This window comes from Phaseolus vulgaris, chromosome 9 (genome assembly GCF_051622355.1).
Source record: "Phaseolus vulgaris cultivar YP4 chromosome 9, ASM5162235v1, whole genome shotgun sequence".
Classification (NCBI taxonomy): domain Eukaryota; kingdom Viridiplantae; phylum Streptophyta; class Magnoliopsida; order Fabales; family Fabaceae; genus Phaseolus; species Phaseolus vulgaris.
Window position 1 is genome coordinate 19,494,469 of NC_143506.1, and position 16,171 is coordinate 19,510,639.

At 29.6% G+C, this 16,171-nt stretch overlaps 2 protein-coding genes across 3 annotated transcripts; one reads left to right on the forward strand and one right to left on the reverse strand.

The window, feature by feature from the left end:
- The first annotated feature begins 2,684 nt into the window (after nt 1-2,684).
- On the forward strand, nt 2,685-4,616 carry LOC137821492 (uncharacterized). Of its 2 annotated transcripts, XM_068626106.2 has the most exons (3): nt 2,685-2,872; nt 3,423-3,514; nt 3,595-4,616. In XM_068626106.2, the coding sequence occupies exon 3, from the start codon at nt 3,700-3,702 to the stop codon at nt 4,252-4,254; it is 555 nt and encodes a 184-aa protein (XP_068482207.1). In that variant the 5' UTR covers nt 2,685-2,872; nt 3,423-3,514; nt 3,595-3,699; the 3' UTR covers nt 4,255-4,616. The 2 variants fall into 2 exon arrangements, with proteins under 2 accessions (XP_068482207.1, XP_068482206.1); XM_068626105.2 differs by having other exon boundaries at nt 2,734-2,872; nt 3,423-4,616.
- Nucleotides 4,617-5,990: 1,374 nt separating this feature from the next.
- On the reverse strand, nt 5,991-9,257 carry ERG28 (ergosterol biosynthesis protein). Its single transcript, XM_068626107.2, has 3 exons — nt 9,024-9,257; nt 6,762-6,968; nt 5,991-6,336 (listed from the first exon to the last, which is right to left on the reverse strand). The coding sequence occupies exons 1-3, from the start codon at nt 9,136-9,138 to the stop codon at nt 6,269-6,271; spliced, it is 390 nt and encodes a 129-aa protein (XP_068482208.1). The 5' UTR covers nt 9,139-9,257; the 3' UTR covers nt 5,991-6,268.
- Nucleotides 9,258-16,171: the final 6,914 nt, after the last annotated feature.

The window sequence follows — 16,171 nt, forward strand, 5'->3', positions numbered from 1 at the left end:
TTTCGTGGTAGGAGTATGGTAAGGTGTTTTGCTCTTTATGTATAAGGGTTGAACCACCGTGAAGTGATTTTCCATTTATTTATTTTTTATTACCGATAAAAAAAAATCAATGTTGACCAGGAATTAAAATGAAATCCATCATGTTGGAATCTTTTTAAACAGTCCATGTATGCATTAAGTATTACAAACTTACAAAATCATACCACATACCTTACAAATTAAACACTAATTAACAAACACTTGAAACACTTAACAATTAATATTTTCTACTAATTTTTAATGATTTGCATTTTTATATTAATATTCAGGGTTTTTCACTGTTTTTGACATGAAAGACTTATATTTTAGTTAAACTTCATATTTAAAGGTCAAAACGCTTCTCAAATTAATGATCTATTTGCAAGTCGTTCTCCAAATTTTTAATTATAGTATATATTTGTTTGCATTTTTTTAACAGAGAAATAATTATTACAAAAGATATTTATTAGAAACAAATATATATCCTTTCCTTATAAATTAGAATATAAATTGAACAAAAGATTCACTACAAGAAAATCATGAAATAGAAACCAATTTTTAGAAACCAAAATAATTAGTTGTAATAGTTTCTAAAATGGTCTCTATTTCATGATTTTCTTGTAGTGATTTTTAAAAACTATTACCTTTTTTTTAAAAAAAAACAAGTGACTATTATCTATTACATATTAAATATGTTGGGATTCGGTAAATTATAGATTAGTTGATCACAATTTTATAAAATTGTCCATTATTTCCATTTTCGTGAATGTTGGTACAACATATAAGTTTAAACAATTAAAAGGATTAAAAGGAGTCAAACAAGACAATTAAAAGGATTAGTAGAGATAATTAGGCAAGCTATTAGGAATAACTATTAAAAAAGCGTTAGAGTGAGAAGAAAGACATTAAGGTTAAAATGCTACACTTTATGGATGATACCTTGATGAACCTTATGGTTATTAAAAACATTCTCAAATGTTTTGAGCTAACATTTAGTTTGAGAGTCAACTTACATAAGAGCAAGAATGGTGGGTTAGGTGTTGCACAAGAAGAATTAAGGAGGTTTGCTATTTTTTTGAATTGTAGCCCAATGCAACTGCCCTTTAGGTATGACTATGGGGGCCAATTCAAGGAGACAACAATTTTGACAATCATTCATCACTAAGATAAAAAGTAAATTATCTAGATGGAAAGGGAATGTCGTCTCCTTCGTAGTAGGTAGGTAGAGTGTGTCTCATTAAATCAATTATTACGACTTTATCCTTATATTATATGCATTTATTTAGGATCTCATTATGCTCAAGTAAATTAATTTAGAGAAAATTCTTGTGAGGATGTAGATCTAAGAGTAGGAAAATAGCATGGATAAAATGGGTATATATATGTGTGCGCGCGCTTAAGGACTAGGAGTTGAAAATAAAGGTTTGTGGAGATATATTTTGGTGTCTAAGTATGGCTCATGGAGAAACATAATATAAAAGAGAATGCCAAGGAGGAGTAACGATGGTAGAAAGATCTAAAACATGTATGTGGCATGGGAGAAGATAGTAGTTGGTTTGAGGAGAGTTTGACATGGAAGGTTGGATATAGAAATAAGATATTATGGTGGAAAGATAGATGGACGGGAGAGAAAACATTCATGTACAAATACCCTTGATTGTACACTAATGCAATAAACAAGGAGACAACCCTACAAGAGTCAAGAAAATTGCAAAGTAATTAGTGAGAATGACAAGTTAAATGGAGAAAAGAATGATTTGAATGAAAAAAAGTTCATGAATATGTCTTCTTCGTAGACTTGTTAGGAATCCAATTAAATATGTATAGGAAATACCTAGGTATGGAAAGATATTGTGGATGATACATATACACTCAATGGAACTTACATAAAATTGCAAATAGATAAATTTAGAAGAATTTATATAAATTTTTAGCACATTGGAAGAGTTAAAATTCTACCATTTGCACATTTCTCTACATGGAGAATAATGTCAAACAAGGTTGTCACAAGTAAAATTGGAGAAATAGGAAGTACTAATGGAAAATATCCTATATCTGATCTATGTGTGATGAGAAAGGAGAAAAATGAAACTATGATACATCTCATCTTTGAATGTAAGGTACCAATAAAAGTTTGAAATTTATGTGATAGATAGTCAAGGGTATGCATGCATCATAACAACCATGCATACACTTCCAAACTTTTCATTATTCTATATTTAAATACAATAATAAGTTAATAAATTTAATTATATATTTATAATTTATAATTTATAATTTATTTTTATATTAGATAAAGTATTGTTTATAGTTTACAAAACACTTTATAATTGACTGATAATATAATTTAATAAAATAATCTTTTCTCAAAAAAATAATTTTTAATATTTTATAAGATAATTTACAATTGGACTAACAAGAGTGACTTTATTATAAAAAAAAAAGTGAAATTGAGAACCTAAAATAAAGTGTAGAAGTAGAAAGAGTAATAATAGGGTATACCCTTATTTTATCAACCATAAATACCCTTACCTGACAAAGGATGTCGCTGTGCTGTGTATAGCTAAGACACGCACGTGCGTCACGCATGGCTGGCCTTGCCCGTGACCACCATATGTCATTCACGAGGGTTCACCATTTTCTTTTCTTTTTCTCTCTCATTCTGAACCTTTCACCAAACACAGTATCAGAGATATGGATACGCTTCCTTTTTCTCACTCTCTTCTTCTCTCACACTAGTATCATCTTTTCTCTATTTGCTTTATTACTAATACAACCTTCTACAAGCTTTAATTATTTGCAACTTGCACTCAAATTCAAACATCAACTCTTCTGCCACTCACTTTTCCTCAAGGCATGTATATTAACTCCTTTTCTCTCTTGCTTCATTGTTACTTGAATTGGAAAAAACTTTCATCAATAGTGAACAAACTTGTTCATTATTTGATTTATATCAGAATCCACTACTTGAAGTGAGGCTAAAGAATGGAAGTGTGAATTTGGATGTGTGTGATTTCTATTTTCAAAATGTGCAACTAAACTGAGTTATTCAGAGAGACAACTAGTGGAGTGGGGCAAAATAAAAGAATGGAATTGAAAGAGAGGTTGAACATGATAGAAGGAAAAGAGGATTTTAAAATGCTTGTTTTGGAATTTCAAATTGAATAGATTTTGATTGTTGGTGAGTAGTGTTGAATCCTTGAAGATAAGAGTCCTAAAAACCAAAAAAGTGAAACTTACTATTCAGTTTGCCTTTTGTTGCTTTACTTGGCCCCAATATGACATAATATTATTTCTTTATGATGCATTTTTCCACACTCTGTTTACTCTGTGGAGGACTTTGGTTTTTTTATTTATTTTTTTGTGAAATGCTCTTTTAGTCACACTAATACTTCCTTGCACAGATTCTGCTAACACCTGTTGTTTCATGAGTAAATCATGTTGAAGCAATTACCCAACAGATATCATAGGACAAAAGGCTTCAAGGCAAAACAAGGTTTTAAAATATTTACTTTGATTGTTGTTGGCATGTGGTTGCTTTACAAACTCAAACAGTACTCACATGATAAGAAGCAGGAAACCTCTGCAAAAATATTTGAAAATCTGAAGGCTGGCTCTGAAACTAAAAATCTTGGAAGAAAAGGATTGGAGCCATGGTCAAATGATAAACTGTTGGAATTGATGGAGGATACAGAAGAAAACGAACATGAAAGAGATGATAGCATTGTTGGACATGGTGGAGAAAGAATTGAAGAGGAAGAATCTGAGGAAGTAGAAGACCTGATTGACGAACAAGACAAAGAGAGGAAGGAGCAAAATGAGGATGAAGATGGTGAAGACATGGGAAAACAGATGGAAGATATGCAGTTATTAGAGAATGAAGATGATGAGGAAGGTGAAAAAGATACACAATCAAAAAGTGAGAAACATAACAAAGAGGGTACATCTAGGGTTGTCATGAGGATGACAAAAAGCTTAGGTTCTGAATTTGAATTTGGAGGTTTGAAAAAAGTAGAAGAGGAAGAGGTGGGAAATTCAGAAAGGATTGAAACAAAAAAGCAGAAAAAGGAAATCATGAACTCAAGCAAAGTTATTAGCCACACCTCTGACTCAAGTCCTAAAGTGGTGGAGAATGTTAGAATTGTACATGGCTCATTTCCAAATGTCTTACTTACAAAAGGAATAGATGATGTGCTTGATTTTGGTGCTGGATCAAAGATTCGTTACTTTGATTGAGCAACCATATAGTAGGGCACGATTTAACATGGATGCTGTTAGAAACCTTTTTTTTTTTTTTCCTTTTAAATGGGACAGGTGCAAGAGAGGGAAAATAAAAGTAATGTGGAATTTCAAAGAGGAGAATTTGGAAAAAGCATTGTATCAAGTTATCAATAACAAGAGCAGGAATGTACTGAATAAGGAGCCGAATAAGCAGACCCTTTCAGAGACACAACAAACATGAGATGCAAGGAAAGTGCATGGTGAGGAGTTACAAAACCAACCAAGTATCTGCTTTAGAATAATATCTTGTAAGCTGTTTTCCTTTTTCAGATTGTAAAACAATTTATTCATACCTTCTGCTTGTGAGCCTTGAGTCATATTATGCCTTGTGCCAAGACAGTATTGTAGTTAAAACATTCCACATAAAGTCAAAGTTTACATGTTCCACACACAAAAAGAAAGTCTTCTGGCCAAGGAATTTAATTAGTTGTAGTAACGAGAGTTGTTTCATATGGATTTGATCTGATATTGTTTTTGTTACTCCATTTTTGAGCTAGTTTGGGTTGGTTTTCAAAAGGAATGGCCGACATTTTTGTAAGTCAGTTCGGACCCAATGTTTTTATTTGTAGTATCAGATGGTCCACTTCCATCGAAATTGAAACCCCTCGTGATATATAACAACAAAAATGGCTAAGGGTACAAAAGCTGTGGGCTCACAATCCCTTCCTCCTTGGTGTTGAATTTATATATGGATATGGCAGAGCTTGTTACTTTTGTCCTAGATAAATTCAGAAATAATGGGTGAAAGTTCCCTTTCGAAAGTAACAGTGTAACACAGCTGTGGCATTACTTCATCACAAGAGAGGAAATGATAGTGATACATGCTGATACTTCAGTTTTAACAACCATTATTAAGTGAAACTCCATATTTACTTCATAGTGATTTGGAGATATTCATTACTGGGATTCAAAACAATACATTTCTAATATTTCTCTTATATATTGAAGATGCTTATGATTAATTAATCTACTAATTAGAATTTCTGTTTCTTGTCATTATTTATTTGAATAGTAATAATAATAATGGAAAGAAACCGAGATCAGTAACTGTGATTTGCTAACGTATAGCACTAGGAAAATTTTTATATTATCATCTACTTATTATATATAGTAAATTTTTCGACAGTGTAAAAACATTTTATAAAACTAATAAAATAATTTATATTATTTAATGATTAAAAAAAGTATTGACAAATATTTACATTTAAGTCTTCCATCTTTTTCCCTTCTTTGGACCATGTCTATGCGTGTATATCTTCTGACATTGCTTGGAAGAATCGGGCACAAGTTCAATATACGGGCAGTAGATGAAAGGTAATTTTGTTTCGTCCAATAATTCTGACACTGACTTACTACTTACGGTAACTCCTAAAGAGAATTCAAACCATAGTAGGATTTCACAAAGCCTAGACAGAATGAAATAAATCTCTATGCAATATGGTAAAATCATTTCAGATACGACAATTGAGAATTATTGTTTTTAAAATATATATAAACGGTTTCAGATTCTGTGCGTCTGAGCTTTGAGAATGAGTGAATGCAAATTACATTACACTGCCTTGTATCTAGATATGAAGTTCTCGAAGTTATGTTCAAAAATTTGCCATGCTCCTAATTACAAACGCAATACCTTCAGTAATATAAGGTCGTTAAACAGACTACATGGACTCTAGCAGAATCCATCTTCAAAATTCTAAACAACAGGGTTCTCATCTGTTAAAAATCAATCAGTGCAAAACAGAGTAAGGGCAATAATGATTTGCATTTTAAGAACAGGTTAACATGGTAAGCACTGCCTCCATGATTTTGTAAACGCAATGGGGGGCCAAACTTATTCGTATCAACATGAAATGTCGATAAATAAAATCTAAAAGGAAGAGATATCTAAAGCTGCGTGTCTCTTGTATCTTACACGGTCCAATACCACCAATTATAATATTGCACTTTTGCCCCATCTCTTTTTTGCTTGCTAAGAGTGTTTCAAGTGGACTTTCGAGTGAGAATTCCATTGCAATAGCATCCATATTATCGATGTTCCTGTTAACAAACTAAGATATTGAAATGTATTTCATCCGTAAATAATGCCAACATAAGAGGAATAATAAGCCAAATCAAGGTCGTTTCAGCATAATAATGGACCGAAAGGTACACAGTAGAGGACATATAATGGGGTACGAGATTCTTTTGCTTACTTTTAGTATTTTGACTTGGGAGAGCAAAAAGAAAGTAGCAAATAATGCACACAACAATAAGACAAAACTGAAATAGTCAAGACGGCAAAAAATTAAGGATAAAGATGTAAAAAGAAAGCCTAAAAATTCTCGACACCTATAATTAAACATGGCACGCATGATTATAGACTAATAATTGGCGAGGAAAATAGAATAAAAAAGATATAATTTTGATTAATATTCAAGAAAATAATGTAGTCCGTGTCAATTTGATTAAAAAAAGTTCCATACCTGCAAATATGCCAACAGTAGTTAGATTCTTAATCTCCATTGTGTGATAAATTAGGTATTCTGTCAAGAAATGACCCAATGCATAGATGAATGACAAGAAAGTAGCCAGGTAGAGAGGCTTATTTTCAAGGTTGAATGCGCAAATATAGCAAAGGGTGCAGGTCAACAATGTCCAAGTTCCAAATGTGCGCCCATGAACTTCAGACACTACAACAATTAATAAAGTCGTCAATTCTGATAATTTTGAAATTCACATTATGATTATTTTTAAAATTATAATACACATAAAGCTAAACCAAGCTCGGCCAAACAATACGAATGTTGTTGAGTTAATAAGTTGTAAAATTTATTCTCATCACATGTGCAAAAATGCTGTATCATATCATCTCAAAAGGATGAAAATAAAGCCTGTTCAGACAGTCGAGGGCATTACTTACAGTAAAGACAACCAAACTTAAAAATGAGATCCCAAACGCCATGCCAAACACACACTTACTTCTACATCATTTGAGTTTTTTTATGTAAATAAAACGTGGATCCTACATGGCCATCCAACTCGTTAAATTCGAAATATCCAATTACTTTGATTGAGCAAATTGGGAACAACTTATTTTTCAGGAAAGGATATCAAATAGCCTTGGGAAGATCATGTGAACAAATTCCACATTGTCAAGATTCCTGAAGTTCAATAGCTGACTTCGGCTGGTTAAAACCAGAGCTAAAAAAGGTTGTGCTAGAAAATGAAATGCAGTGGACAAGATGATAACAGTATTTCATGGATCAAAGAATTTTAAATCTCTACACACGAACTACCTCAGAATTTTAAAACAATCAAAATCATATTGACTTGCTTCATTCATCTCCTCCAAAATTCTAAAACCATCCACACAAGGGCCAATTTATTTATCCAGAAAACTCAACATATTTCCACTCTTTTTTTCCTAGAAGTTAAATATCCTTTGGCTGTACAATCAAAATCCAACTTGCATACTTGTTTGCTGGCATGAGACAAGTTAAACTCATCCTATTCTTTCTTATGGACACTCCCTCAAAAAGACTTAGTTGCTATTTGGTTAACCACATAGCCAAACCACATTTCTATCGATATAATACGACTTGGCTTCTAGATCTCTATAAAGGCTTAATAACATTTTCCCCCATTTTTTGTGTGCAATTATAGTCCTACTAATTTAAATTATTCATAATTAGTTCTCATAGTTTTTCAATTAATCAAATTAAGACTACCGTCCCAAAATTTCACCCAACAATTAAAAGAAATACAATAAAGGGTCTAACATATTTTATAAATTAGTAAGGCATACAGCGCATACAATATTCAAACAAATAAAAATATACAGAATAATATAAGCCACTTTTAAAAATAAAATAATTTTTTTAATGGTATATAATACTTTTGGTACATTTCAGATAATTATTAGATGAAAATATAGTCACAAGGTCATAACAACTAAATTTTACCAACTAAAACTAAATATCAAAATTATAACTAAGAACAGAATGTTTCATTAAGAACCCCTCACTCAATTTTCACACTTTTATGTACTTTGCACCGCCCTCAACTAGTTGTCAACAACCTTTTTGGAAAAGTAAACATTTAAAAAAAAAAAGAGTATAAATCAAATGCATAATGCACCGTAAAACAACAGTTAAACCACGGGAATTTCTTCAAGCGAAGTTATAATATAAGAAATCAATAACGCCTCCAGCATTATCAAAAAGGAGTTGGATATTTTTCAAAAGAAAAACTGAAGGGGTTGCGTGATGCATACATATAGTTATCATGGATAAAAAGGAATTCCCGGAATTGAAAATGCAATCGATGTAGAACCTAATCTGGAAACATTCTGATAGCTTGTGAAACGCAAAAGGGGGAACAACGACATTTCCTTGTGAAAGCTAAAAAAGATGAATAACAATATCCGGAGCATTGGGATCTAGAAGATCTCATTGCCAAACATTGGATCTAACGCTTCGATTGTCTCCCTCAGAAGACTCATTAAATCGAATGACACCAGCACCGTTGCAGACGCTGAAACAGAGAGTACGCAAATGGAGTAGCAGAACTCACTACACACTCAACCGACAGTATCTACCATTGAAACGAGTGAAGATCTATTTTACTACTACAACAACTAATTGATGTGAGTGAACGAATCGATTACCTAAATCTCTTTAACGAATTGCGAGAGGAACTTTGTGTGGTGTTGGAGTAAGACGAGGAAAGGGAAGAGAGTTAGTTACTTGTGGTTTTGGAGAAGACGGCGAGTTGAAGAGCCCAAATGTCGAAGAAACCGAACCACACCGAAGCCAATCGAAGCGTGCCCACCGCTATCAGCCACCATCCCAACGCCTTCATCCTCCACACGAAACTCTCACTGCGTCTCTACAGTCTCTTCCGTCACTTCACCTTCCTAAAACGATGTCGTCTCAAACAACCCCAAACCCAATGCAATCTATATACGTGGTGTAATTACGCGAACAAGAAGATTTGAATTCTTTATGGAAAAAATAAATAGCACCAAAACTTTTCCATAGTAATAAATTTCGACATTTAAAATTTCGATATTTAATTTATTCATTGACGGTTATGGTTATATTAAGAAAATAAATTTCATTTAGTCATTATAATTTGTTTAACTTAATTTAAGTCATGCATTTTTAAATTGATAAAATACTACTTTTACTTTTTAAACACATGTTAAATTATTTTTTAATTTTTTTATCCAATGTTAGTTTTTATACCTAAATTAAATATTTAAGTAAATATTTTTTATCATTATAAAATATGATGAGAAACTAAAGTCGCGCATTTAATAAAGTTTGCGAATTGATTTATTCATTTAAAAATATAAAGATGAAACCTTAAAACATATTTTTCTATTTTATTAACTCGTTCGATACCCGTGACATTGATGTATGGGGATAGCTTTTTCAATTTCATTGAGTTGAGTATTATTAGAACATGTAATATTTTAGTTACCTAATATATTGAGTTGTAAAATATTTATTTTATCTTAGTAAAAAACAAATATATACTAGGAGTAGTGAAATTATATCATAGTTAATTAAATGTATTGATTTGATGATAATATTATTTATTATAAAAACAAAATTAAGAAATATCTTATCTTAATTATAATTATGCTTACTTAATTTGGATTTATCTATAATTAATATTGAAAAATTTACATTGACTAAAATAATTAACCAAAATAAAAATATTTTATAGCATATAAACCAGTCTTATAAAGTTATATTATATTAAAGTCTATTAGAGATTTCGGATGTTAATAGCAATAAAGTTACAATATTTTTAGATAAAAAAAAAAAACCATGTAGTGTATATCAGTATAACTATGAATATAATTAATGTAGCAATCTGTTACGATATTTACGAGTAAAAGTGATGTTATTAATTATTCAAAAATATATATTAAATACAAGAAATCTATTAAGTTTAAGTAAATAATTAATTATGTATACCATTTGGTATTAATAGAATAAAAGTTTAGTTTAACAATTAGATATGACAATAGTTTAACAAAAAAATTTCTTTTCTAATTGATACATATCATTTAACTCATAATATGATTTTATTATTATGTATAAAAGAAAAAAAATTGTTAGTGTGAGGGATTCAAATGGTAGTATCAATCGGTTGAATAATTGAATCTCTTCCTTTAGTTATAAAAGATTTTTCGACATTCAAATAAAATTTGGTATTCTGATACTATATTATTAAGTGGACTTTAAACCTAACTCAATTTCATAAAATCGAATCATGAGGTTGAAGTTTGCACTCACTTATATACAATAAAATGTTCTCATCTCTAGTCGACGTGAGATCTCCAACAATAAAAATAAAATAAAATAATTTCAAAAGTATTTTTAAAAGAATTGTAATCTGTGCAGAAGTAAAAGGAAACTGTAGATTCTTCTTATGAATATCCAACGCTAGTTGTTCCAATTAATCACGATTTATATATCATGACTTCTTTTTGTTTTGTTTGGCATAAATAATTGTAGAAGAACTTATCCACAAAAGCACATTTTCTTGTTTTTCTTTTTATGGAAATTTATCAGATGCTTTCACAAACTTGAATTTATTGGAACATTCTGAGTTTGTGAGCTGGGTACAGTTACAACCATGACCACGACTTGAAGAAAGGTCATCCTTATCCACAATTTGATATTTTTTAAATTATGTTTTAATAATGACATGGTCAAGTGAAAATAATAATGATAATAATAATACTAATAATAATAATACATTTGTTAGATCCCACTCATGAGTCATCTATCACAGCGAAATAACGAAAAAAATCACAAATTGAAAAAGAAAAAAATGTCTCATTAATGCTAATATTAATTACAAATTGAATGAGTATAGTGGATTATAACTCTTGGCAAGAAGCTTCTTGTAACGTATAAAATTCCTTTCGAGAGAGTAATTTTATTAGTGGTATCCCACTGAATTCACTATTATATTAATCTTTTAACAAACAAATGTATTATATTAATCTCAAAATTTTAACATCTTATTGAAATGTCTAACTTTATCCCATAAGAGATTTTTCTCAATTTTTTCTCCAACACTTTTAAGATGCATTTGGTGAACTTTTATGGAAATCTCTGCAAAATACATTGTTTAGAAAAAAAAATTGTATTTTATTAATAAAATTGGTTGGAAATCTTATATTAATTAGAGATAAAAATCAATAAGTATACAAATATAAATAAACTTCATTTTACAAACTATTTTTTTTAATATAAGTTCAACTTAAATTTATTTTTTAATATGATATTAAAATTTAAAATTTGTTAGAACTATTAAATCTATTCTATTTTATAAATATTTAGTTCTAAAATAAATGTTTATGAAGAGAATATGTTAAAAGTCATATATGAGAGACACTTCTTTTAAATGACGTGTTCGTGTCGGACACAGAACATCGATATTTGTACGAAACTCGTAAGACACGTCGGTGAAGTGTCTAATTCAAAAAATATTTATTGTATTTCTGACTATTTTAATACGGTTTTAACACAATTTTAAAAAAGAGAAATACATTAATTTTCTAAAATCTCAAACTTATTATATAACTTTTTATTATGATTATAAAAATAAGGAACAAATATTTTTAAAACCGTCATGGGAAAACATATTTCTCCTAAAAAACAATTAAAACATACTTATGCACGTAAATTTTTATTGTCAATTTATATAATTCATAATTATATAATATATAAATCCGATAACGGTCCGATAGCAAGTGATTTGATAAGCCTAAGAAACACTCGCTAGAATAGGTTCGAAATGACTCTGATACCATATTATGAAGTGAACTTTAAGCTTAACTCAACCCTATAAAATCGACTCATGAGATGAGGTTTGCACCCACTTATATACAATAAATTTTTTTCATCTTTAATCGATGTGGGATCTCCAACTGTGTTAGAAAACAAAACATTGAAAAAAAAAATCAAACTTTCACAGTTTTAAGGTATATTCTACACTTTTTTTTTTAGAGTCTCAAAAAATTATTTAAAATAATTGGTTTTTTAACTACGCGCTAAATCAATCATATTTAGAATATGAACAATTACCAAATTATTTTTTTCACCTAAAAACACACATTATACTACATGTTCTTGCACTTGCTTCGATTAGGGGTGGGGGGTGGGTTTGTTGGTAATAGTGACGACGATGACACTAATTAATTTCATGTAGAAAATATTGGATTTCTTACTTTCTCTTGACTTTGTATGGTGTCCTTATATGGGTTTTTAATTAAAGTAGAGTATTTTTTTAAAAAAATTTACTAAAATAAACTGTTCTTTAAAAAAATTACAGAAATATGTTAGTGAACACAAATTTAAAATAAGAAGTCGGTTTTCAAAAACACTATTTATCCATTAAAATACATGTCTTGTTTTGATAATACTATTTAATTTTTTTTTCTTTCTTAATAAAGTAAATGAAACGATTTGGTTTTAAAAATATTTTTATTTTATTTAGAAATTTGTGCAACTTCTCTCCTCTGCGATGCATTTGGGTGAGGTCCTCTTTGTCTTTGAGAATCGCCCGTGGCACTTGATAAATTGGTTTGATTCCAATTCCGATGTACTATGTGATCTAACTGAACCCATGGACTTTAAGGCTTTGTTTGGATTAGGAAGAGGATGTGTGAGGAAAGTGTGAAAAAATTGATGGTGTTTGAATTTGGGTATGTTAAGGTGAATGTATCAGAAAAGTTTATAGGAGTTTGAGAGTGATGTGATAGTTGTGAGAGAATTTTAATTTTTTTTAAATGTGTGAAATATTACTTTACAGATTTACCCTTGTCTATTAAAAAAATTAATAATAAAATGAGTTGTTTTTGTTTAAAAATGAACAACTTTTACATATTTTGTAAATTTTAAAATTATAAATAAAAAATATATGTTAAATATAAATATATATAATATAAAAATTATAATTAGAAAAAAAATATGTATTCAATAAATTAAATAAAAACAAAACTTCAAATAATTTCTTTAAAATATTAAACATGTGCTATAAAATTGAAAAATAAATCAAATATTATATAAATAAAAAATATTGTTTTTAAAATTAAAAATCCTGTAGTAATGAAAAATAAAAAATACTAAAAAAAATATAACGTAATTAACAATAAAAAAAATCATAAAAAATTATAATAAATAAATTATAACTCATAAACATAATAACTATACATAAAAATATATTAATATAAACACAACAAGAAATTAAATAAAAACATAACTTCAAATAATTTATTTAAATATTAAACATATGCTATAAAATTAGAAAATAAATCACATTTTATATAAATAGAAAGTTACTATTTTTTAATATTAAAAAACCTCACAATAAAGCAATATAAAAAATACTACAACAACAAAAATATACCTTAATTAACCATAGAAAAGGATTTCATAAAAAATTATAATAAAAAATAAGGATAAAATAAAATGAAAAATCTTTAGTATTGGTGATGCCCATGATCCAACCCAGGTAATATTTTCAATGTTAATTAGATATAGTATATTCTTTAAACAAAACTAAATTTAACCACATTTAATAAAATATGTATAACCTGATTTACTCTAATAACTAATATATAAATGGAAGATTTTATTTAACTATGTTTTTTTTTACACTGGCTTATCATTATTTACATAATTTATATTTTATAAAATAATAAACAAACTTAAAACTTCCTTAAAATTTATGATGATTTGTTTCTTTATTTTAAATATTACACACACACACACATATATATATATATATATATATATATTAAACATTGTACAATAAAACAATTTAAATACTAATACATTCAAATGAAGCACTATGACACATTTAAAAGGGTAAATTTGGAAATAAGGGATGCTGACATGACTTTCCCTCTACATCTCTTCATTTTGAGAGAAGAGGATATTTACTGTTCACAAGTATATCCTCTCCCTCTCTTCCTCACACAACCATAGATCCAAATAGCTGATATCCCATCACTTCTTTACCTGTGAATAATACATCCATAGAAGCAAACAATGGATAAATATTGTGACATAAGTCTTCCATTCGAGAACATAGGGTGCACACCTTTGAAGTAAACCTTCATGACCAAATCAAAGAGCCCCACTTCGTCCACCCTAGTTGTTGGAGTGTAAGCTCACATGCATAGCTTGCCATCTATGGTATGGTATAAGGAAAATCTAAATTACTTAATTTAAAAATAAATATATTTTTTATTTACGCATTTTAACGTAAGTTAACTTTTTAAGTGACATCTAAAGGTCCTGGCTTAAGAAGATAGTATTTGGGTGTGACGTGTTTCACGCGTTGATGTATTGTTAAGCCTTTTTGTTGTTTTGGCTTAAGGTTAAGAGGTTATGAGCGCTATCTTGGTCTAAGACAGTATAGGAATATGATATGTTTCTCGTGTTGATGCATTGTTAAGTCTTTTTAACGCTTTAGCTTAAGACTAAGGTTGTGAGTTGTCATAACTTAAGACAGTATTTGGACGTGGTTCATGACGGAACGAAATGTTTGGTGGACAAGTTACCACATTTATTTCCCATGAAATCTGAAAATTAACCAAGATATATGGGAGTCTCATTAAATGCCCTGCAGATTTATCTCTACACAATGACTTTAATTTACACAATTATATCATGTCACATTTGATCCTATTATCAAACAATTTACTAACTCTTGATATTTTATGATATTTATGTATCATGAAAGCTATTGAAGACGATATCAATAGTTCAGATTAATAAAGACCTATAAATAGAGCTTCATGTGTTCATGGAGTAGATCCAACTAAAACATCCTTACTAAACTCATTATTACATTATATTTATATGTTCTTACTGATTTGAGTGTTAGAGAATCTTCTTCATCCTCTTGTAACTGTTAGACAATACTATTCGTGGCACACAAAATATCCTCGTAAAATCATAAAAAAGAATTATCTAAACCTCATATTAATAAGGATAATAATAAATGAAATTTAGTTATAAAGCTACTTGGAGAGACATATGTTAAGGTTGAAGTAGTTTAACCACTTCTCTCATTCAATGCATAAGTTGGTACGAAGTTAAATTAGCACACCACAAGGTTAATTATGTGGATTTATATCATTGTTAGTATACATGAAATAAAGTGACACTAAAAATGCCGAATTTTGGCCAAGAAACATGGCAGATGTAAAAATTGCCCGTTTTAGTGTGGAATAAAAAACCATGAAGAAAAGTGAAAAATTATTAATAATTCAAAACAGACCACCTAAAGCAAGAATAGCAGAAGTAATTTTGTTTTCCTGGTGAACGTAAGAATAACATTATCTCTAATAATTTGATGGATAGAGTTTAAGAAGATGTCAGTGTTGAAATTGAAAAATGTGAAGAATGAGAGAATAATGACAATAAAGAGATTGGAAGTGTAATTAAGTGGAAATAGGAAATTGTGAAGCACATGACATAGTGTAGTAGTAGTAGTGTTGTTGTGGGTCTTGAGTGAAGGAAGTTCTTTAACCATCACTCCAAATTCCTCTTCACTTTCCAATAAAAGGATGATATATGACAGAGCAGTTGTGGGGACCAAAATAACTCAAACCACACCCTACACCTGCCTTAGCTTCCAAGTCTTCACACCACATAACAACATAGCCACGCTCAACCTAATTAACCTATAATATTACCAACCCAAGCACTGCCAAAACACACACACACAAAATGTTAATTCCTGCTCTGTAACCTCATTATTCAGACAGTGTCAGCACCAAGTAGTAGCACTCACCCACCACAACCTACCCTCTCTTTTATTAATAACAATGCATTTTTTCCACACTTTCTAGCTT